Here is a 24,182-nt window from a genome sequence, read left to right as displayed (position 1 = left end):
AAATTGGTAGGTAACGAGGAGAGACCAAGATGGCGGCATAGGTAAACACCGCAGACTGCTGCCGCAAACAACCACTTCAAAAATACAACTAAAAGACGGAACGGACATCACCCAGAACCACAGGAAGGCTGGCTGAGGAGAGACTCTTCAACTAGAAGGAAAAATAACAGCACACCGAGGCTCAGAGGAGGCGCAGTGTGGAAAAAACTCAGGTGCGGAGGTGCGCGCGCAAAGCGGGCTGGTGGCTGAGAGCGCGGTTGTCGTTTTCGGTCAGGGGGGAGTCTCAGACTCTGAGCTCCAGATACGGGCGAATCGCTGGGGACTCGGACCCAAACGGGAGAAGCGGGAGTGTCTGGCATCAGTTGGAAGGCAGCTTTCCCTCCGAGGTTTGCAGCGGTTCCGGGGGTTCTGAGAAGCAGAGCCTCTGGGAACGGGACTGAGAGGGGCCATTACCGCTCCCTCCGCCCGCCCTGTTGAGCCCGCCCCGCCCAAGCCCTGCGCAGAGCCATTTGCCAGATCGCCGCAGGCAAAGGCTAGATTAGCACCTCCCCAGAGGACAGAAGTTTTCCGCGGCAGACACAGCTGATTCACACAGCCAGTCGGCCTGGTGGTCAAATCCCTCTAGTATTAACTACAACAATCAAGGCTCAACTAGAACAAGACTGCGCACAAAGACCACTAGGGGGTGCACCAAGAAAGCATAAAAAATGCGGAGACAAAAAAACATGACAGAAATGGAGGATATAGAGCTAAAAATCGCAATTTTGAGGGCTTGCAAAAATGTGCTAGAAGCTGTCAATAAACTTGAGGAGAGAGTCACGAAAACTAATGAGACCCTCGATGCTATGATAAAGAACCAACTAGAAATTAAGCATACACGGACTGAAATAAAGAATATTATACAGACACCCAATAGCAGACCAGAGGAGCGCAAGAATCAAGCCAAAGATTTGAAATGCGAAGAAGCAAAAAACACCCAACCGGAAAAGCAAAATGAAAAAAGAATCCGAAAATACGAAGATAGTGTAAGGAGCCTCTGGGACAGCTTCAAGCGTACAAACATCAGAATAATTGGGGTGCCAGAAGATGAGAGACAGCAAGATATTGAAAACCTATTTGAAGAAATAATGGCAGAAAACTTCCCCCACCTGGTGAAAGAAATGGACTTACAGGTCCAAGAAGCGCAGAGAACCCCAAACAAAAGGAATCCAAAGAGGACCACACCAAGACACATCATAATTAAAATGCCAAGAGCAAAAGACAAAGAGAGAATCTTAAAAGCAGCAAGAGAAAGAGACTCAATTACCTACAAGGGAATACCCATACGACTGTCAGCTGATTTCTCAACAGAAACTTGGCAGGCCAGAAGGGAATGGCAAGAAATATTCAAAGTGCTGAATACCAAGAACCTACAACCAAGAATACTTTATCCAGCAAAGCTATCATTCAGAATTGAAGGTCAGATAAAGAGCTTCACAGATAAGGAAAAGCTAAAGGAGTTCATCACCACTAAACCAGTATTATACGAAATGCTGAAAGGTATCCTTTAAGAAGAGGAAGAAGAAAAAGGTAAAGATACAAATTGTGAACAACAAACATGCATCTATCAACAAGTGAATCTAAGAACCAAGTGAATAAATAATCTGATGTACAGAATGAACTGGTGATTATAATGAATCAGGGACATAGAAAGGGAATGGACTGACTATTCTTGGGGGGGAAAGGGGAATGGGAGATGCGGGAAGAAACTGGACAAAAATCGTGCACCTATGGATGAGGACAGTGGGTGGGGAGTGAGGGCGGAGGGTGGGGCGGGAACTGGGGGGAGGGGGGTTATGGGGGGGAAAAAAGAGGAACAAATGTAACCTGAACAATAAAGATTTAATTTTAAAAAAAAAATTGGTAGGTAACACATTTTTAAATATGTTGGTAGTTTTATTTGAATATAGTTGGTTTCCTTTATAATCCTACTAGAGGCCCGATGCACAAAATCCGTGCAAGGGTAGGCCTTCCTTCCCCCAGGTGCTGGGCTTCCCTCGCAGCCCCAGCTTCATCTGGAAAGACGGAAGGACATCCGGTCTAATTATCATATTACACTTTTATTATTATAGATGATTCTGATAACTGAATTTAAAGATATCATTCTGAGAAGGGGTCCATAGATTCGCAAGATTGGCACAAAAACTGTTAAGTGCCTCTGCAGAAGATGAATGGTTAAAGCCTGGGTGCCAGGGAATGGGCACAGCAAATCAGCGGTTATTGCTGGGATTGGGGAAGAAACACCCAGCAGGGCCTGGACAGGACCCGGGGCTGCAGTCCAGGGTCTGGTTTGAGATTCCTTTCTGAGGAGGAGCTCAGAGTCTGTATGGGGACAGGGGCAGGTCTCTCTGATTGCTACATTTGTTTCCTCTCTGAGGCTCATTTGTGACAGAGAACAGCCCACATCTTGTTTAACCGGCCCCTGGCAGCCAGCATGGTGCCTGGCAGGCACCGGCGAATGTTCCTGACTTTTTATTATTTTCCCAAGTGGGAATATATCTTTATTGCGAATGTTTATTGAATTGTCACAGCTGACGAAGAGGAGATGAGGCCAGCTGAGGCCGCCCGCGTGTGGGGGTGACACAGAGGAGAACAATCCCTCCCTTTTGCACAGCATGTGTCATCATCTTGTTAATCACACAAGATATTAATCTTAATAACGGGGACCCATCCCACTTCCTGAGCACTGGCGTGAGCAGGCAGGTACGCAGCTTGCTAACGTGTGCACCTGCGTTGGTTTAAGAGACGCTCGCTGCAACGCTACCCTGAGCCCACTTGATAGCATGTGCCACACTCTTTTTTAAAAAAATTTTTTTAATATATTTTATTGATTTTTTACAGAGAGGAAGGGAGAGGGATAGAGAGTTAGAAACATTGATGAGAGAGAAACATCGATCAGCTGCCTCCTGCACACCCCCAACTGGGGATGTGCCCGTAACTAAGGTACATGCCCTTGACCGGAATCGAACCTGGGACCCTTAAGTCCGCAGGCCGATGCTCTATACACTAAGCCAAACCGGTTAGGGCATGTGCCACACTCTTACCCTGGTACGCCATGCACGTCTCGATGACATCCAGGGTGGGCTCATCCTCGCAGAGATCATACGGCATATTCCCATCGGAGTTGACAGCGAGCAGGTCGGCCCCACTGCAGAGAAAGGGCCAGGCTGAGGGCCAGGTTGGTGTGAGGGTTCGTCTGTCTGCCTCTGCCCTCTGGCCTCACATCCACTACCCTGCTATGCATCCAGCACCCACCACCCCAGCAAAGTGTACCCTAGCAAGGACAGTGACTTCAGCATCCTGGGAACCCCAGATGCAAAGAGGCTAGGAGAGTTGTCCCAACAGATCTCCCCCAGCTTCCTGCTCTGGTGAGCCAGACAAATACTATATAGTTCCACTTAAATGAGGTACCTAGGGTAGTCAAAACAATAGGAACAGAAAGTAGGATGGTGGTTACTATTATTATTAACGGGAAGATGAGTTATTCAGTTTGGGAAGATGAGTTCTAAAAATGGATGGTGGTGATGGTTGCCCAAGAATGTAAATGTACGTAGTGCCACTAAACTGTACACTTAAAAATAGTTACAATGATAGATTTTATGTCACATGTATTTTTACTGCAATAAAATCTAGGGGTGAGAGGAGAATGAAGGGAGAGAGAGATAACAAAGAGGGACAGAATAGAAAATCAGAGTGAGACCAAGAGTGAAGGAGAGACAGAGATCGAGAGGAAAAAAATAAAGGCACACAGAGATGGAGAGAACAAATGGGAATTGGGAGAAGAGGAGGAGAGAGGGAGAAACAAAGAGAGGAAGAGACAGAGATGAAACCAGGATTCAGGGAGAAAGAGGAAGTGGCAGGCACTGAGACGGAGGAAGAGGCAGAGAGAGAGAAAAAGAGGGAGAAGGAAAGAGATGGGGGTAAAAAGAACTTGGAAAAAACCAAAGGCAGAGGGGAGGCTGTTCTCGGGGAAGAGAGGGGCACGTACTACTGAACGAGGATCTTCACCAGGTTGATGTGGCCGCATGTGGCCGCGGCATGCAGGGGTGTCCACAGCTCGTTGTCCTTGGCGTTCACGTTCGCCCCGTGGGAAAGGAGCAGCTTGACAATTTCCTCGAAGTTGTCGATGCAGCACTGTGAAGGGGACACAGGCAGGGTCAGCTCGCGGCAAGGCCCCAGGCCCTGGTGGGGACACCCCCAGTTCCCCTCAAGAGGCCACGAGAAGGACAGCGGAGTCAAACTGCCTGAGATTGAATCCAGCTCCAGTATTATATGCTGTGTGGTCTTGGGCAAGCCACTTAACCTTTCTGAGCCTGCTTCTTTGTAAGTTAATAATATATAGGATAAAAATATAAAGATAATATTTTTTATAAAGTCAACTATAAAAAGCTTTGAAAGTGTTGGTGGAATGAGACACATTTTTGAATGAGGCTTTAAAACCTTTTCTTTTTAGCCCTAGCTGGTTTGGCTCAGATAGAGCATCGGCTTGCAGACTCAAGGGTCCCAGGTTCGATTCTGGTCAAGGGCACATGCCCAGGTTGCAGGCTCCATCCTTAGTAGGGGGCATGCAGGAGGCAGCCAATCAATGATTCTCTGTCATCATTGATGTTTCTCTCTCTCCCTCTCACTTCCTCTCTGAAATCAATAAAAATCTATTTTTTAAAAAAAACTTTTCTTTTTAATTCCAGAAGCCTTTCTTTCAACGAAATTGTATGGAGAACACTTAGATAACCAATAGATCCAAGCAGGGCTGCAGGGGGAGGGGAGGAAGCTGGGGAGATTGGGGGTTCCCCTTCTCAGCAGTGGCCTCTAAGGGGTGGCCCTAGATCCATCATAGTTTGAAACCTCTGACTTGGGAATTTCTGACTCAGGAGCTCAATTCATGGGGAAACCCCAAGTATCCAACCCTCCCCCCCCCCAAAGAACCCAGCTCAGCTTAAAGGCTGGAGGGTGGGGGAGGTCCTGAGATAGTCCTTGCAAGGAGACAGCCATGTTTGTGCTCCTGCCTGCTCACACATGGGTCAGCATCAGAGAGAGGGAAGGTCAGGAGCCTGCAGCCCTCACATAGACTCAGGGGTCCAGCAGTCACTGGCGCCCCTAACTCCAGAGGCAGAGAGTGAAAGATTCCAAGGGGACAGAGAGGCCTCAGGCCAGGGGATGGGCAGGAGAGGCGAGGACAGAGGAGGAAGACAGACTGCAGGAGAAGTCTGTGGGGGACTGTGCTCAGCACTGCCCATCCAGGTGAAGGCGTGGCCTTCAGTGCAATGGGAGCTATGGCAGAGGTAAACTTGGAGGTAAAGCACAGCCAGACTTGTTTTTTAAATCCCTCCTCTGGTTGCACGTGGAGAACAGATTGCAAGTGCAGCTTCCTTGGGAAGAGGAGGGACGTTAGGAGGTAGGTTGAAATCACCCAATTAAGATGATGGTGGCCTGGCCCACAGAAGTGACGGTAGGCACGGGGCGAAGTGACTGGATGCCAGCAGAATGAGAAGGGCACTTGTGGGAGCCATGGCGCCAGGTGGGTGCAGGAAAGGGGATGGAGATGGGTCAGCACCACAGCCCTCACCCCCACCTCATGGAGCCAAGGCTCAGCGCCAAAACATGTGGGAAAGGAACAGTCATTTGCACAGCTGGTGCCAGAAATCCAGGTTCTCCTTTTGTGCCAGCCAGTGTGGGGTTGGCTGGGTCTGGGGCATCTGTCCCAACAGTGGGGCACAGGTAACCCAGTGAGGCCGGGAGATCCTCAGGTGGTGAGGAGAAGCATGCAGTTGTGCGGTGCTGCCGGCAGAGGGCGCCAGAGGCACCCGAGTGAGGTGGCGAGGAGCCCCAGGCTGTCATCAGGAGATGTATCAGGGGAGCCCCCTCCCCAAGAGGAGGAGCAGCCCAGCCCCTGGGGTCAGGGGATAGCAGGGCCAGAGATCCCACCCTTAGGGGCTGCAGAAAACATGAGGATGGGGGGAGGGAGCCTCAGGTTGCAGGGGCAGAGGATTGTACACCCAGAATTGCAGTCCAGGAGCTAGAGCAGCCTGAACCTGGGAGACTGGTCTGAGCTAGCGCTAGGTTGGGGTTGGGGTTGGGGACTGGACACAGGGATGCAATGGGGGGGGTGAGGGGCATGGCAGAGCCTGCAGGCCTTCCCTCCTGCATCCCCCACGGTGGGAAATGGCACCTGGCAGTTGGATGGCCCTCCGCCCCCTCACTGCCCATGCCCAATCTACCACCGGGTGTGGATCCCATCTCCTCAGTGATGCCCCATCCCACTGCCCTGGCCGAGGCTTCACCACCTCTCCCCGCCTAACTGCCGCTCCCCTTCCACACATCCTCCTTCATTAACCCAGGCAGGTTGCTCTCAGTTGCCAAGTGAAGGCGCCCTGTTGCCAAGTGAAGCAAATGCGCACTCCTCTGCAGGCTCGGGAAGCTTTTCCTAACGTGCTCCTTGTTGCACTGGAGCAACAGAGACAATAACAACGACAACAATGACAGCCCGGCAACAGCAGCAATAACAGGCCACGTCATCAATAAGAAGAGCTGATGTTTCTGAGGAGGTACTAGGGCCAGACGCCTTGCTAACCCTGGCCATGCCTTGCCTAGTTTCATCCTCAGAACAGCATTTTGAGGACTCGATAACCGCTGTTGCTGCTGGCCACCACACGGGCACTGCAGATACGCAGAACATTCCATCATCACGGGAAATTCTATGACAGTGCTGTGCCTGAGCCTCAGTTTCCTGAGCTGTAAAATGGGGATCATATTTCAGAGGTTCGTTGTGAGAATCAGCCCACACGTCACATAAGTGAGGTGCCCTTACAGAGAAATGAACATGTGGCAGATTCTAATAATAATAATATCTAATATTTATCCAGTATCAAGGGATGTTCACAGGGTTTTATTTAATCCTTATAACAACCCAATGAGATGGGTACTTGTTATTCCTCTTTTACAGGTGAGGAAAGTGAGGAACCCTGAAGGGACAGGAGGAGAAGCCTAGAGGACACACAGGAGGCCACTGGGCTGACGGATGAAGGTGGAGACTTGCCCCTGGGGCTGATGGGCAGGGCAGTGGTCAGTGTCCGTCCACCTCTTCCTGCCCTCATAGGGAGATGGAAGGCTCTCACCAACCCAGGCTTCCAGCAGCTTGGCCTCCCACCTGCTCAGAAACATGGGCCAGGGCACAGGAAGGCATCAGTGTGTTCATTCACTATGTTGGCATGCACATATTGAGCACCTACTGAATGCCAGCATGGGGAAAGATGCTGGGACACACCAATGAGCAAGTGACAAGGGCTCTGCCCTTGTGCGGCTCAGAGCGTGGATGGGGGGACCAATATCAAGTGATCACACTAATGCAGCGGTTCTCAACATGTGGGTCGCGACCCCTTTGGGGGTCGAACGACCCTTTCACAGGGGTCGCCTAAATACATCCTACATATCAGATATTTACATTACGATTCATAACAGTAGCAAAATTACAGTTATGAAGTAGCAACGAAAATAATTTTATGGTTGGGGGTCACCACAACATGAGGAACTGTATTAAAGGGTCGCAGCATTAGGAAGGTTGAGAACCACTGCACTAATGGCTAAAATGATAAATAAAAAAGGTGCCCAGGAGAAAAGAATGTGTATACAACAACACAGCTCTCAGGGTCATGTGTCAGCTGGGGATAACCTGTGCACGGGGGAAAGTGTGGTAGGGATCAGCACTGTGTGTGCAAAAGAACCAAAAAGCCATTTGGCTGGAGGGCTCATCAGGGGCCAGGCCTCCCGGGGCCTTGCAGGAAGACACCTGAGCGCTTTGAGTAACACCAATAGACTTTTGGCTTCAGCATCCCTGTGGCCGCTGTAAAAAACGAATCATGGCAGGGCCAGCTAAAGGCTGGGGACCAGTTAGGAGTCTGAAGCAGCATCCAGGCAAGAGATGACCGCCGACAGCCCTTCCCCAGCCGGAGGGACTGAACCCATCACGCCTCCCTAGACAAGATGTTTCACGGCTAGAGCTCTTACGCAGATCACAAAACCCCTCTGCCAATCACCTTTGTCAGCAGGATGGGTGCATGCCACGGTGGGTGTGAACAAACATGCTTCGTAAACTGTCACACTCCAAACAAATTTGCTTTGTTTGCCAAACCCTTTGCTGGGAAGTGAGGATGCAGTGGACAAAGGCTCCCTGTCCTCAGAAGCTGTGCGTGAGCGTGCACAGGGGCTCTGTGGGCATGTCTGCAACAGACACACACATCTCTGAAGCAGACAAAAGCCTTTCAAATGGGGCAGCTGCGGCTCCCCTTCCCTCCCTCCTCCCTGTGGGTTCTGGGCAGAAAAAGGCAGGGAGATGGGGCACCTGTCCAGGTGGGAAGCGGAGCTGGGGACCCCTGCCAGCCCGGCCTTACCTGGTGCAGGGCTGTGAGTCCATCCTCGTTGCACAAATCAGGGCTGACTTTATTCTTCAGGAAGTAGCGCACTGCAACAGAGGGGACAGGAGTGAGCGTCCCGCCGCACACTGGGTGTGGAGTATGCAGCGGGGCCCAGGTAAGACCCACTCCCCCAGGTCCTGACACAAAGGGCCTTGTTTGTTTATACTGCTTTGGGCACTATAAGTAGACCTGAGTCCCATCACCAACTGCTAAAGCCCTTCCACGGCTCCCCATTGCTCTAGGAACAAAGTTGAAAACCCTCACATTGGTTTTTCCCTGCCTGCAGCCTCCGTCTTGCACAGTTCCAGCAGGCACCTCTCACACCCTGGTCTACAAGACTGGCACCCCGGAGCAGTGCAGTGCTCAGCACGCACTGTACACAGTGCTCCTACCTCCTCACCTCTCCAGGCTCCAAACACCTTCCACAATGGTCTTTTGTCAGCTACAGAGTCACCATACTTCCTCTGGCCTCTGAGCTTTTGCATAGCCTGTTCCCACTGCCTGGAGGACTCAAGCATCCATCCATCCACCCTCATCTATGCCTCCATTTTTAGCTCATGTGTGTGCACACACACACACATGCACACACACACATGCGCACACACTCCTCATCCTTTAGGTCTCAGCTCAAATTCTCCAGATGGGGGCACTCCCCATTATATACAGCCACCGCTCCTATGCATCTCATTTATCACTTTATCACAATTATAATCACATAACTAATCATGGGCTTCGGTTCTGTCTGTCATAGACACTAAGCCCCAAGAGGGCAGGGCAGCGATGGCACTCACTGCTCTTTCCCCAAGGCCTGACATAGTAAATCCTCAACAACCCTCCCAGGACCCTGACCTAATCAGCAGCCCCCTAGCTCATCCAAGGACACAGACTCTCCATCTCTGAGCCAAGCAGGCCACCCTCTGGTGCCGACCGCAGATGGCTTGTGTCTGTAATAAGCAGTCCGTGAGGCCCTCCTGCAGTCATAGATGACCTGGTAGCTGGTCCCAGCCTAAGGGCCATGAGAGGAGATTATGGCAAAGCCACTGATCACTAAGGCCCAGCCTGTCCATGGGCCAGTGAGGGTGCCCTGGGCCTGGCGATGCCCTTTGGAGAGTAGAGGTGGCTGTTATGTCCCTGTCCAAGAAGGTCCTATTCACACGAAGCAAGGTTCACATCCCATGGAGTTGGGGGTGGACCAGGCTTCCTGTCCAGGAGACGCTCTTTGAGGCAGACATTAAGGTTCAGCTGCCAAAAGTAGCCTGTGTACACGGTAATTATTGGGGTGTTCTCCGTGCTGAGTGGGAGCCCAAGACATGTAATTACTCCAACGTCAGGCAGTTATTTTCAGCCCAAGAGGTGGGACTACTCACTCCATCTCTAAGGAGCCCTTACTACTCGTGAGCCAAGGTCCCCTCAGTGGTTCCACTTCTGCGCTGGCTCAGAGCCTGGCTCTGGACACAGCTCCTGAAGCAAAGACCCCACCACCCCGGCATGATCAGGCTCTGCTGCCTCTGGGGTTTACCAAGAAACATGGTTATCCTATCAACAGTGTCTTCCTCCCGAGCCCTGCCTATGCACCAGGGCACTGCAGAACCTCTCTCTTTCATGGATTCACGTCTCACTGTTCCCCTTACGGAGAAGAGGAGGAGACGGAGGGTCAGGAAAGTGCAGCTCACAGCCAAACGCGGCCAAGTGCAGGAAATCAAACCTTCTGATTTCAAAGCCCAGGCTGATGAGCACAGGGCTGCTCCGCTCTGCCCCTGAGGCCAGGAATAGGAACCAGCATTGCTGGAGCCCTGCTGAGTGGCCAGACCTGTGCTGAGAGCTGGCATGGGGAGGAGGGTGGCTGGAGAATGGACAGCAATGACCTCTCCTTCTTAAGCTTAAGAGGCCCTCGGGTCCCCAGGTCCCTCTTCCTCTAGATAGAAGGGCTTAGGGATCCAGAAACAGGATAAAAAAAACATTGCCCTGGTCTTTCAGGGCCATATTAATTGTAAATTTGCTTCCTCTCACTCTCTGCTCGAATCCCTCTTGTGGCTTCACGTGGGTCTTAGAATGAAATTCAGAATCCTTCTGTGGCCTTCACCGGGGTCATCAAACTATGGCCCATGCACCAAATCTGGCAAGCAGCCTGGTTCTGTAAATTAAGTTTTATTGGAACACATCTGCACGCATTCATTTACGTATTGCCTCTGACCGCTTTCTTCCCACAACAGCAGAGCTGAGTGGCCACAGAGACCTATGGCCCACACAGCCTAAAATATTCACTCTCCTGCCCTCACACAAAAGGCTTGCAGACCCTGGTCTTCTGGGTCCTGCATGGTGTGGTCCTGCCCACAGGGCTACCACCTTGCATAACTCCAGGGGAATTATGCAATCGGCATGTGGACTGCTTGCTCTGGAGCTGTGCAGTGCGCAGCCTGCTCAGCCCGACCCAGCCAGCCTGTCTCCCTACCTCTCCAGGCTCATCGCTTGCTCACTGAGCACCTTACACAGTGGAGGAAGCTGGCTTGGCAGGTTCTAAGGTAGTGGTTCTCAACCTTCTGGCCCTTTAAATACAGTTCCTCATGTTGTGACCCCCAACCATAAAATTATTTTCATTTCTACTTCATAACTGTAATTTTGCTACTGTTATGAATCGTAATGTAAATATCTGATATGCACGATGGTCTTAGGCGACCCCTGTGAAAGGGTCGTTCGACCCCTGAAGGGGTCGCGACCCACAGGTTGAGAACCGCTGGTCTAAGGGGTCGACTGAGGCTCAGGGAACACAAAGAGGGGGCATGCTCTGCCCCTCAGACGGGATCATCTACCACTTCTTCTCGTTGTCCATCCTCAGGTCTGCTCCCTGCCCTCAAAGCCCCAGATCCCAGGCTTGTTTCTGGATCCCTAAGCCCTCCAGTTTGGCAGAGTGACCCATCTGTTCTCAGGCATTTGCTTAGTTTTGGCTTCAGGCAAGTTATTCCTCCTCTCTGTGCCTCAGTGTCCTCATCTGTAAAATGGGGTCACACAGCACCTCCTTTGTGGGGTTGCTATGAGGATTAAGTAATACAACACCTGAGAGCTATTACTATCATTTCTTTTAGAAATAAACACATCCACTGAGCTCCTGCCTGGCCCCACCCTGTGCTGGGAGCTGGGAATATAACCACTGACATCTTGCATTTCCCAAGAGCTCTCAGTGTGGTTGGAAAAGACAGAGGCCATTTCTCTCCAGGGGACTCTGAGCAGCTGCTGATTCAAGGACCACAGTGAAGCCACAGTCGATGTCTCCACTCCCCCCCCCCCCCCATAGAGGCAAGACCCCCCGGCAATGGTAAAGAGGTGGCTCCGCTCTCCTCCTGTGTATTCCAGCTCCTGGCGCCAACCCATCGCTCTGCCCACACCTCCCTGGCAATCTGGCTGGAATCTGGGCCAAGCAGGGCCATCTGCTCCCCTCCATCTCCAGCTGTAGAGAGTGAAGCTGAGCAGGCCCATCTCTGCAGGAAGCTGATGGTGGCTGCCTTGGCTGGGAGAAATCACTGCTGACAAGCTTGTGTTTTCTTTGCAACCTGCCCCACTCTGCCCCACAGGGTAGACTGCCTGACCTCCAGCTGGTCAGTGCAGCCACAAGTGTGGTTCCCGCTCCTGCCTTGGGGGAATGGGGACAGCAAGACAGAGGTGTCTGCCCCTGGAGGTGGACCTTGGGCAATCTACACCTGCTGGGGGCGCCCTGGGGTTGAGCTGCTGCCTCCAGGCCATGTGACTTGCACAGTCATGTTCGTAGGGTACCCACCCACTAAGCCCTCCTCCCTTCCCCTTCTCACTTCCCTTCCCACCTGGCTCCTGGCTCCCAGCAATGTGGCCTCCAAGGCACTGCAAGTCCCTGCCTCTCCTCAGCCCCCACCTCGTCCCATCATCCCACCTCTCTCCCCAGTCACTCACTGATTCAGTTACAATGGCTTTTTTCATTTTCGAAAACAAAACAAAAAACTGAGCTCCTCAAGGCCTTTCCACACACACACTCTTCCCATTCTTAAGCCAGCAATCTCCTCTTCATCCTTCAGATTCCAGCCAAAATGGCACCTCCTCTGAGAGGACTTCGCTGATCACCCCAATCTCAATTGAGTTGCCCGAGTTATTCTCTTCCACAGTACCCTGCATTTCTGCTTCATAGCAGTGCCTCTCAGAGTTTGTAACGACAGGGTGATTATTAGTATATAAGAATTACATAATTATTTGTTTAGTTTTGGGGGCTCCATGAGGGCAGGGACATGTCCATCTCCTTGACTGGTTGACCAGTGCCCGCCATGAAGCCTCAAAGACCGAAAAGAAACTAGAATGGATTTTGTATATAAATGAGCAGCAAATACCCCTCCCTGCACCTGCATTGTCAATGCAGCCAGACCCGGCAGCTGATCGGAGGAGTCCTTCCGTCCCACTCCCAGGCCCAGGCACCTGTCATTTTCTTCTTGCCCAGGTCCCAGTCCTCACTCCCCCTGCCCTGTGCCCTCGGTTGTTCTTTCTACCACCCACCACTAACTGTGTGCCAGGATGGTGCTAAGTGCTTTATAGCCATCAAATCCATGAGTTCTCCTAACCCAGTTATGAGGGGCAGTCCCCTGCTATTATTAGTTAATTGCTATTATTGCTCCAATTTAGGAAAAACTGAGGCTCAGGTTTGAACATGTGAATGACTTGCCCCAGGACAAGAGGCTGAGAATGGCAATGCTGGGATTTGAACCCAGACCTGGCTGCCTGCAAAGGCTGAATTTTAGCAAAGGACAGGCAGCAATGGGAAGTGCAGAAGGAGATGCAGATGTCAGTGTGAAGAGAGGCACCGAAGTGGCAAAAAGCTAAAAGAAAGGTCAAGAGCATTGCCTATAGTTCAGTGTTCAGGACCAGCGGTCGCCAACCTTTCGGACCTCACAGACCACCAGTGACCCGGGGACCACTGGTTGGCGACCGCTGTTCTAGACCATTACATGATAATAAAGACAATAACCGCTAACGGCCGTTGCAACCACCTTGTCTGTCTTTGCAGATGGGGGTGCTGAGGTCAACACTTAGTCTGAGGTCCTATGGCAAATGAGTGGCATCTGGGGCTGCCTACGGAGCCCGAGCTCCAACACTTCTCTGTTTGTCTTCCTGCTGCTTCTCCATTCCGGGCAGACTACATCCGTCCTACCCTGATTCCAAGGACTCTGGTGACCTGCTTCCAGCTGCCACATCCATCCACTGGGCAGCACCTCCTCCATGGAAAATCCTGACCACACTGACCCCATTTCTTCCCCTTCCTCAGATACCACGGCTGCTTCGCCCAGCACTTTGTGGGGTCTGCACCTGCAGCCTGGTCAAGCCAGCTCTCAGGCCCACCCTTCCCCCCTTCCTGTCCCCAGGGTGCTGTCGGGGACAATGCCAGAAGGGCCAGCACTCTCAAAAAGCAGCCCCTTTCTTCTCCTCTCAAGTCAAGGTTGTCCTGAGTCCTTAATGCACTGCACTTCAAAATCACCCCACTGAGCAATTTCAAATTTTCCACCCACCACTGCTCCTCCCTGAGCAGAAATAGCCAGAAATAGCTGCTTCCAGGGAAGCCTAGCTGCCTGGGGCTGGGGGTGGGGACTCAGTCAAGTCTAATGATGGCTTCTGCAGTGGCTGGTGCAGCCCAAGCAGTTCACCCCAGGGTCCCGGGTGATGACTCACCCATGGGTGGAGGGTGGGCAAGGAAGACCTCAGTTTCCCTCTAAGTCACATGCCCAGGCCAGGGAGCCAGGCCTTGCTCTTCCCAGGGTGCCTCTCTCCAGGGCCCATTCGAGAAGGAGAGGGGTCAGACACTAACAAGTGTTGGCGAAGATGTGGGGACGTTGGAACCATCATGCACTGCTGGTGGGAATGTAAAATGGTGCAGCTGCTTTGGAAAACGGTCTGGTGGTTCCTCAAAAAGTAAATACAGAGTGACCATATGACCCAGCAATTCCATTCTTTTGCAAGAAGAATGAAGACATGTGTCCACACGAAAACTTGTACACAAATGTTAATAGCAGCATTATTTATAGTAGCCCCAAAGTAGAAACAACCCAAATGTCCATCGATAAATAATGAATATATAGAATGCGTTCTTTTCATACAGCGGAATATTATTAGGCCATAAAAAGGAATGAAATACATGCTACAACATAAATGAACCTTGAAAACATGTTAAGTGAAAGAAGCCACACACAAAAGGTCGCAGATAGTATGATTTCATTGATATGCAATGTCCAGAATAGACAAATCCATAAAGATAGAAAGTAGATTAGTGATTGCTAGGAGCGAAGGGGAGGGGAATGGGAGAGACTATTAATGGTTATGTACAGGTTTCCTTTGAGGGGTAATAACAATTTTCTGGACTTAGTAGTAATGGTTATACAACCTTGTGAATACACTAAAGACCACAAATTATACACTTTAAAAGGTGAATTTTGTGGTGTGTGAATTATACCTCAACTTTGAAAGAAGAGGCAGGAGCTCCAAGCTGAGCCTTGAGCATCTTGCTGGGATCTCTCTACTCTGGCAGCCAGGAGTTCTGTGACATCAGTACAGAATCTGACCCAGTCATCACGGTACCCACAGTGCCTAGGACAGTACGTGGTACACAGTAGGTGCTCAATCATTACTTAATGGAAGTGGGGGAGAAGGAAGGCCACTGGCCCTCTTCTGGACCCTACATGATCTGACCTCTGTCCACCTCTCCTCGTATTATCCCTCTTAATCACCATGGACCCTTTCAGGACCACCCAGGTGTCACCTTCTCTCTTGTATCTCTGAGTCTCCTTGGGTGCTATTCTCTTTTCTTGTTCTTCTCTGCCTTCACTTCACCTGGTTAATTCTCACTTAGCCTCCAGGTCTTAGCTTAAATGTTACTTCCTCAGTGAAGCCTCCCCCACCATGCCCAGGCTGGGCCAGGCATCCTTATGCACTTTCTGTTCCCTCCCCAAGAACATTCAACACTATATTGTAGTTGTGTATGGATTTGTTTGTGTCTGTACTAGACTGTAGGCTCTGGAGGGGTGGGGGAGTAGGAACCATAAACTTTTCAGCTACTGTGACATAGTTCAGGCTCCTGGCCAATGTCTGATGACTGCAGGAGCAAATACAGCCTGTCTGGCCTCCACCCAAGACTCAGAACTGGCCAGAGCAACTTTTCTTGGACTGGTCTATGCTTTGTCCTATGGACAACAATGGTCCCAGGCTGGCCAAAGACTTCTCCATCTCAGAGAGCGTCTTCATCCCTTGACTTATACAAAGAGACCAGTTCCTCTCTTAGCACATCTGATATTCTCAGGACCATGAGGACAAGACAGCAAGGGTGCAGCAGGCATGTGCTATAATCTTCTCCCTTCCAGAACTTCCATGCCCATGACACGTGGCTGTGCTGAAGAAGAGTTGTTGACAGAGACTCACATCAGCTACCCAGATGCCTCTGCACATGTGTAACTAACTAATATCTGGTGCTAGGTATGTGCAGGAAAAGTGATTGCATACCCTTTAAAATGCAAGCTCTCTGTGGGAAAATCTTGTCCATCTTCTTATTTGGGGTATCCAGCACCTAGTTAGAGCTCAACAAATATTTGTTGAAGGAAAGAACAAATAAAATTTTGTTTTTCTTCTAAAAAAACAAAACTAAAGATACCAGGGTAAACTAATAAAATATGTACAAGGTCTACATGAGAAAACAGCAAAACTCTGATGGATGACATCAAAGAAAAATATAAAAATGGAGAGATATTCCATTTTCATGGATAGGAAGATCAAGATGTCAGTTCTTCCCACTTGAGCTATAGATTCAATGCAATCTCCAATCAAAATCTCAGCAAGTTATTTAATGAATATTGACAAACTGATTCTAAGATTTAAATATTTTTTAAATTTATTATTTTGTTAAACTTCCCCCAAGGATATTTTTCCATTGATTTCTAGAGAGAATGGAAGGAAGGGGGAGAGACAAATATCAATGCAAGAGAGACACATCGATTGGTTGCCATCTGCACACGTCTGACCAGGCCCCGGATCAAGCCTGCAACTGAGGTACATGCCCTTGACCAAAATCTAATCCAGGACCCTTCAGTTCACAGGCCAATGCTCTATCCACTGAGCTAAACTGGCTAGGGCTGATTCTAAGATTTATATGGAGAGGGGAAAGATCCAGTCCAGAATAGCCAACACAATATTGAAGGAGAAGAGCAAAATCAGAGGACTGATGCCACCTGACTTCAAGACTTACTATCAGGCTACAGTAATCAAGCCAGTGTGATATTGGTGAAAGAATGACAAATAGATCAATGGAACAGAATAGAGAACCCAGAAATAGATCCACATAAATATAGTCAACTTTCATTCATTGCTGGTGGGAAACCACTCTTAGTGGTTTCTTGCAAAAGTGAACATACTTTATCATATAATCCAGCAATTGCATGCCTTGGTATTTACTCAAAGGAGTTGAAAACTATGTCCACACAAAAACCTGCACGTGGATGTCGACAGCAGCTTTATTCATAATCATCAGAACTTAGAAGTAACCAAGAAGTCCTTCAGTAGGTAAATAGGTAAACCATGGCACATCCAGAAAATGAAATATTAGTGCTAAAAAGAAAAGAACTATCAAGCCATGAAAAGACATGGAAGAAACTTAAATGCATATTATTAAGTGAAAGAAGCCAATGAGAAAAGACTGCATCATATATGATTCCAACTATATCACATTCTAGAAAAGACAAAACTATGGAGACGGTAAAAGAATCAGTGGTTGCCAGGAGTTGGGGAGGGGGAAACAATGAATAGGTGGAGTGCAGAGGACTTTTAGGGCACTGAAAGCACTCTGTATGATACCCTAATGATGGATACATGTCATTATACATTTGCCCCAACTCATATTATATACAACACCAAGAATGAACCCTAATGCACACTGCGGACTTTGGGTGATCATGATGTGTCAATGTAGGTTCATCAATGGTAACAAATGCCCCAGTCTAATGGGGCTTGTTGATAATGGGGGAGGCTGTGCATATGTGAGGCCAGGGGGTGTATAGAAAATCTCTGTACCTTCCCTCAGTTTTGCTGTGAACCTACAGAGGTTCTAAAAAAATAAAGCCCAAACAGAAAGAAACCAGGGAAGCCTATGTAAGCTTCAGTGAATCTTCTCGAGAAATGTGTAGTCTTTACCAGGGTAAACTAATAAAATATGTACAAGGTAGGGTGAGGGAGGAATCGCTTCCTAACATGGAGCGAACATTCAGGTACTAGATTTTCTTAAAGGTAAGGAACCGCATTTAACTCACGGAATGTGGAGAACAGGTGAGTCTCCACCAAAGCTGCAAAGACTATGTCTGTGTGCACTTTCCCCCTCCTTCTCTCCCCTTCCCCTTTGGAAGGCTGCCTCCCCACATAGGTATCTTGCCTCTCCCCAACCCACCTTTGTCCTGCAGTACTTTATCTCAGGGTCTCAAAGCAATGGTGCTGCTGGTCCAGAAACATGACCCTGGGACTTCCCCATTCCGTTCATGAACACATCGGACTTCAACTGTGCCAGGTCCCTGTTCTTCAGGAATTCTGCTTCCAGAATTCTCCCAGAGCCTCCCCTGCAGCTTCTGCACAGACCCAAGAACCTGATCTCCCTTCTGCCCACAGAGCCTGACCGCCCGGGAACTCTCCAAGGTATCTGCACTAATCCCAATTCCTCTCGCTCCCCAAATGCCCTGCACTCCTCTTTAATTTCTGTTGCTCCCCTAACCTCATCTCTCACCTTATTTCTCGCCTCCATTTTTAAAAATAGCCCAATTACTTTATGTCTTCAGGCAAGTCATAGATAAAAATATTCCCAGTCCTCCAGGTAGGAGTTGCATACACATAAACACTAAAACAGCTTCACAGCCATCATCATAATATCTAACATTTATTGAGTATTTTCCAAGTGTGAGGCACTCTGCTAACACATTGCATGTCTCATCCCAGGTAATGCCCACAACAACCCTATGACTTAGCTGCTGTTATGAACTCATTCCACAGAGAACTTCTATAATTTTCTCAAGTTCACTTAGCTAATAAGTGTTGAGACTCAGTTGTAGTCTGGTTGATTCCAGGCACAACCAGTGTTTTAGACACAAATAGTGACAAGAGATTCTCACTCCAATATAACCAAGAATAAAATCCATTCCTATCGATATTTAGGCAGAAAAAACAAGTTGCCTGTAAGGGGGGTGGGGATTCCTCCTGCTCTCACCTGTTCACTTTGAACCCTCCATCTGGTTCCCCTGGTCCCATTCTGCTGTTTCATAACCACTTCCTCCACTCTCTTGCCTGTTGGCCTAGTTCTCAGTTTCCTCCCACAGATGCTGTGTCCTGCTCCTGTCCCTCGGCACTGTGCTACCTGGGGCAGGACAAATTCTACTCTGGACTCTGCTTGTTTAACCCAGGAAGTCAAAGAAGATTTGAAAAATTTATTATTTTTTTATTTTCTGATAATCCTCACTGGAGATTATTCTTTCCATTGCTTTTCAGAGAGAGAGAGTGAAAGGGAGGGAGGAAGAGAGAGAAACATTGACGCAAGAGAGACACATTGACTGGTTGCCTCCCACATGCTCCCTGATTGAGGGAACCCATACCCCAGGTACATGCCCTTGACCAGAATCAAACCTGAGACACTGATGCCTGGGCCGACACTCTAACCACTTGGCCACATTGGCCAGGGCAAGATTTGAACATTTTAAGGTAATCACCTGAGAAATTTAAATCAGGATTTACATCTTCCCTATCAACGAAAAAATAAAAGCAAATAAACATAGACTTCATTACTAATATAAATAAACATAGAATTCAAAGTCACAAAATGAAAAAACACACACATAGAAACATCAAAGTTGCAAAGCATGAAATAAAATTACCAAAAACCAAACCTCTACTATAATAACACATAAAATTATTTATCCTCCCCTATAAAGCAGTACAAATTTGGTTGCCAAGAGGACAAAAAATTCAATTGTGTGCTGCTTATAAGAGCTATGTTTCCTCAAAAAATTAAACATGGAACTGCCGTTTGACCCAGCAATCCCACTTCTGGGACTATATCCTAAGAATCTCAAACTATCAATCAGAAAGAAGATATGCAACCCTATGTTCATAGCAGCAAAATTTACAATAGCTAAGATCTGGAAACAGCTTATCAGTAGATGAGTGGATAAAGAGCTTCAATACACTTATACAATGGAATACTATTCGGCTGCAAAAAGAAGAACCTCAGAAAAAAGAAAAAAAGGACCTCTTACCCTTTGAGACAGCATGGAGGGACCTGGAGACTGTTATGGTAACCAAAATAAGCCAGTTAGAGAAAGATAAATATCAAGTGATCTGACTTGTATGTGGAATCTAATGAACAAAATAAACTGATGAACAAAATCCAGAGGCATAGATGCTTGGGACAGATGACAGATCTCAGAGGTGAGTGGAGTGGAGGGGATGGAAAGAGATTAACCAAAGAACATATATGCATGTATGCATAACCCATTTACACAGAAAATAGTGTGGGGAAGTCCTGGATTGGTGTGGGGGATGGGTGGATGGGGGCCAAGGGAGAGAGGGAAAATGAGGGACATCTGTAATACTATCCTATGTAATAAAGAGGGAATATGCTAATTGACCCTCACACTGTCACAAAGATGGCAGCACCCACAGCCAATAAGGGGGGAATATGCTAATTGACTGCCACACCCTCAAAGATAGCGGCACCTACAGCCACAAGGTGGCTGGCAGGGGAGGGCAGTTGTAGGCGATCAGGCCAGCAGGGGAGGGCAGTTGGGGGTGACTGGGCCAGCAGGGGAGGGCAGTTGGGGGCAATCCCTGTGGGATCGGGTCTAAACTGGCAGTCTGACATCCCCCAAGGGGTCCCAGATTGGAGAGGGTGCAGTCTGGGCTGAGGGACAACTCCCCCTCACCCATTGTACGAATTTCATGCACCGGGCCTCTAGCCTCTAGTCAACAATAAATAAATAAAATAAAAGTAGAGGAATGCTCAAATGGAAAACAGCAAATGCAAACACATACACACACACAAACAAATAACCAGAGGTAGCAACATTATTACTATGATGCAGAATAGAATTCAGAGCCAAAAGATGAGGCAATCTACTTTGGGTTGATTTTAAAAGATACTTCAAAATGGAATCATAAACAGAAAGCAAATCTATGGTTGCTTGGTCCTAGTGGTGGGGTGGGGAGAATGAAGTCGCTATCAATTAGGAAACCTTATGAGTTGCATCATCAGTAAAGGAAAATTCAGGAAAACAAAAATTAGCATAGAAGTCAAAAACACATTTTTTTCCTAGGAATCTTTAGCTCATATACACTCTAAAGAAAAGATCAGAAGAGAGACAAAGATTTATGGACAAAGATGTTCACAGCAGCATGGTTTATATACATTGCTTATAATCAAGAAATACTAGAAGCAGCCCAAGTGTCTAAACAATGGGGGACTGATTAAGTAAATTGTGGAACATCTGAATAATGGAGCATTCTGCAGATGGTTTCTTGGAGGGATTTTAAACGATGTGGGGGAAATGCTTGATAGATAATGTAGAATGGAAAAACAAGAGATCAAAATGATACTTTCAATGCAATGTCCGCTGGAAAGAAAATATGCATCACACACACACACACACACACACACACACACACACACACTTCTCATTGGAAAAATGTTAAGATAATAACTGTGGTTATTTGTGATTTTTTATTTTTTAGTTGCTAGAATTTTCCAAACATTTAAAAGTATGTATGTATTACTTTTATAATCACAATTTTCCATTTTTACTAAAAACAAAACAAAACAAAAAACCCTCCACAGAATGACAGCCCAGGGGTAAGAACCATGTTTCTGCTAAGTTTCTTGGGCGGAAATGAGTTCTCACGCTGGCTGAGACCACGAAGGAAACGCTGAGGCTGGGATTTCTGTGTTGGGTAGGAAGTTAAATGACAACAATAGCAACCCCTTTGTTTGTATTGTGCAAGGGCTGGCAAACTACTAGTATATAGTCCAATGGCTAAATCTTGCAATTTTAAACTGCTTCCAAGGATGGTTTCTATATATTTTTTTTTAATGGTTGGGATTGGAGGGGGGGGAATCAAAGAAGATGAAGATTTCATGACACCTGAAAATGATTTGAACGTCAAGTATCAGTGTCCATAAGTGGAGTTTCATTGGAACACACACGCATTTGTTCATATAGTGCCCATGGCTGCTTTCTCCTTCATAACAGAGACTGCATGCCCCCCACAGCCTACGGTATTTCCTATTTGGCCTTTACAGACACAGTATACTGATCCCTGGTGCAACTCTTTGTGGCTAACAAAGATGTTGAAAACCACCACCGTTCCACTCTCACAGTAAAAGGTGAATGGGCCCAGGTAGCGGAGGAAGAGATACATGTGTGTCCCAGATGGACCTCGAGCTCATGGCCAGGAGGGGCACGAGCAGATCAGGCTCAATTTCTTCACCTGCCAAGGACTGAAGGGAGCACATCCCCCACCCCAAGAGCGGGCTGTCGTTCACCTTTCTCCTCATCATCTCACCGCAACCCCCCAACTTAGCCACCTCTTCCTTCCAAAAGCAGTCACATTTCCTGCCAAGAGCGTGACCTTCTGCAACCTGTGTGGTGGAGGCCACAGCTGCAAACAGGATGGTATTTTTATCTAGCTCCTGCTTCCTGTTTATTGGCAGGGGGCTTTTATTTGCTGGTATTTCATTTTGTCATTTCTGATACAGACGCGGCTCCCTTGTTGCATCAGAACAGAGATAACTGTCTCCTCAAAGGGTAGGCTGCCGGCCACCAGCCACCTGCCCCGGGGCCCCTCCTTGCACCCTCCCCTCCTGCTGCACCACCTCCTGTAACATGGAGATACGCATTTTCTGCCTGTTCAGGAGCAGAAACCGGGGAGGCTGGGTGGGCAGAGAGGAAACGGAGCATTTCTACTGCAGGGAATGGAAAAAAACACTCTAGTCGAGAGGAGCTGGCTGAGCCGGGAGGGAGTAAGTTGCAGAGCTCTGGACCCACTGTTCCTAGCAAGGCCTGGCTGGGAGGGACCGGGGCAGCGGCTGTGGACAGAGTTCACTCAGTGCAGGACTTGGGGGTTCTTTGCTGGGAATGTCCTCAGACCTGGGATCTGGGCATCATTTGCGGATGCTCCCAGCAATAGATGAAAATGGACTGTCCTCCACCCTCTGTCCCCAGGACTCACAGCCCGAAGTGGGAACAAGAGCGGCGGCATCCCTGTCTAGCAATCTCACATTTATAGAGCCCTTACTGCATGCCTAGCATGATGCAGGACCTGCCTCATTCAATCCCCACGACAGGCCCACACAGGAGGGAGGCAGCCTCTTTGATTTCTCTCATTTTACAAATGGGGATACTGAGGCATGACCAGTTTAATTAACTTGCCCCAAACCACTCTGGGAAGAGGCTCCAGTAAGCCCTCACTTGAACTCCATGCTTGCTCCGCCATGATGGTTTCAATGCATGTCTTGGTGCTAAACCTGAGCCCACGTGTTAGAGCTGAGGATGCACAGCCTGGAGACTCTCCGTGTCCTGTGCCACCAGCATGTCCAGCGCAGGCTCTCAGCCAGCGGGATGCAACGGCTACTTTGACCTTTGCTACAAACTCTCTCACCCTGGAGAGAGGCCACCAAAACGTACCTCTTATGGAGAGGCAATCTACCTAAGCATTGCCCCTGGCATGAAAACACAGGTGTGATGGCTAAGAATTCAGACCCCACCACTCCCTAGTGATTGGATCTCAGGTACGTCATCTCCTCTATCTGAGCCCCAGTTTCCCTTATCTGTAAAAGAGGAGTGGCAAACTCATAAGATTATCTGAGAGGGAGGGTATAAAAAACCTCCCCCACCACAGTCAGTCAAATTTCCATTAACCAGGGAAATTCTTCACTGACTCCTATAGCTGAGTAAGGATTTCTATTTCCACCCACAGTGCTGAGAACACATCAGTTATCATCTGGGTCTCTTTCTTGTTCTAGGGACACCACTCAAGCTTCCCTCCTGTGTGAGGATGGGGCTGGTCTTGAATCACCCTCCTGAGCTAAGTGTACCCCCTGACCTGGCTGGAGAGAGGTGGGGAGGAGACTGCAATCTCCTGTCCCCAGTAGCCACCTACAGCTTTCTAAATCACAAACCTAGATGTGCTTCTCTCCTGCTCAAAAGCCTCTTTGGCTCCCCATTTCCTTCACACTGTCCATGAGCTCACCCAGTGGTCCTCAGAGTGCGGTCTCAGCACCAGCAGCATCACTGGGAACTTGTTGGAAATGCAAGTCCTGTGGCTCCACCCTGGACCTACTGAATCAGGAGCTCTGGGGGAGGCCCCACTACTAGGGGTTTAATAAGCCCTCCCGATGACTCTGATGCTCCGGCCTCTTCATTCCCCATTCCTTCCTGCGTCTCCAGTGCTCTAGAAGCACCCAACTTCTCTCCCTCCTTTCCCTCCTCCACCAGTATTCACTGGCACCACCTCCGTACCAGGTGTGGGCACGCAGCAGTGAATCAGACAGACACCCGCTCTGCCCTCCTCGAGCTTGTAATCTGCCCTCCCCTCAATCTGGAATATTCTTCCCTTGTTCCCAGCAGCCAAATCCCTGCCCAGCCCTCACACCCGTGCAGGAGACATTCAACAGACACGAGTTGAACATTAAAGGAGCGAAGGACCACGTGACTGAAA

The 24,182-nt window shown here is 48.8% G+C and overlaps 1 protein-coding gene across 1 annotated transcript in view; it reads right to left on the bottom strand.

Annotated features, from left to right (window-relative positions):
• Nucleotides 1-24,182, bottom strand: part of PPP1R16B (protein phosphatase 1, regulatory subunit 16B) — a gene marked incomplete at its 5' end in the record, with an annotated part of 67,509 nt that overhangs the window by 9,059 nt on the left and 34,268 nt on the right. Inside the window, 3 exons of the mRNA XM_005867322.2 lie at nt 3,084-3,187; nt 4,028-4,173; nt 8,427-8,497. Of these exons, the coding sequence (XP_005867384.1) occupies nt 3,084-3,187; nt 4,028-4,173; nt 8,427-8,497 (321 nt within the window). The remainder of the gene's footprint in view (nt 1-3,083; nt 3,188-4,027; nt 4,174-8,426; nt 8,498-24,182) is intronic.

This window comes from Myotis brandtii, unplaced genomic scaffold (assembly GCF_000412655.1).
Source record: "Myotis brandtii unplaced genomic scaffold, ASM41265v1 scaffold248, whole genome shotgun sequence".
NCBI lineage: Eukaryota > Metazoa > Chordata > Mammalia > Chiroptera > Vespertilionidae > Myotis > Myotis brandtii.
Note: the sequence above shows the minus strand (reverse complement) of the source record. Positions and strands in the feature narration are given on the sequence as shown.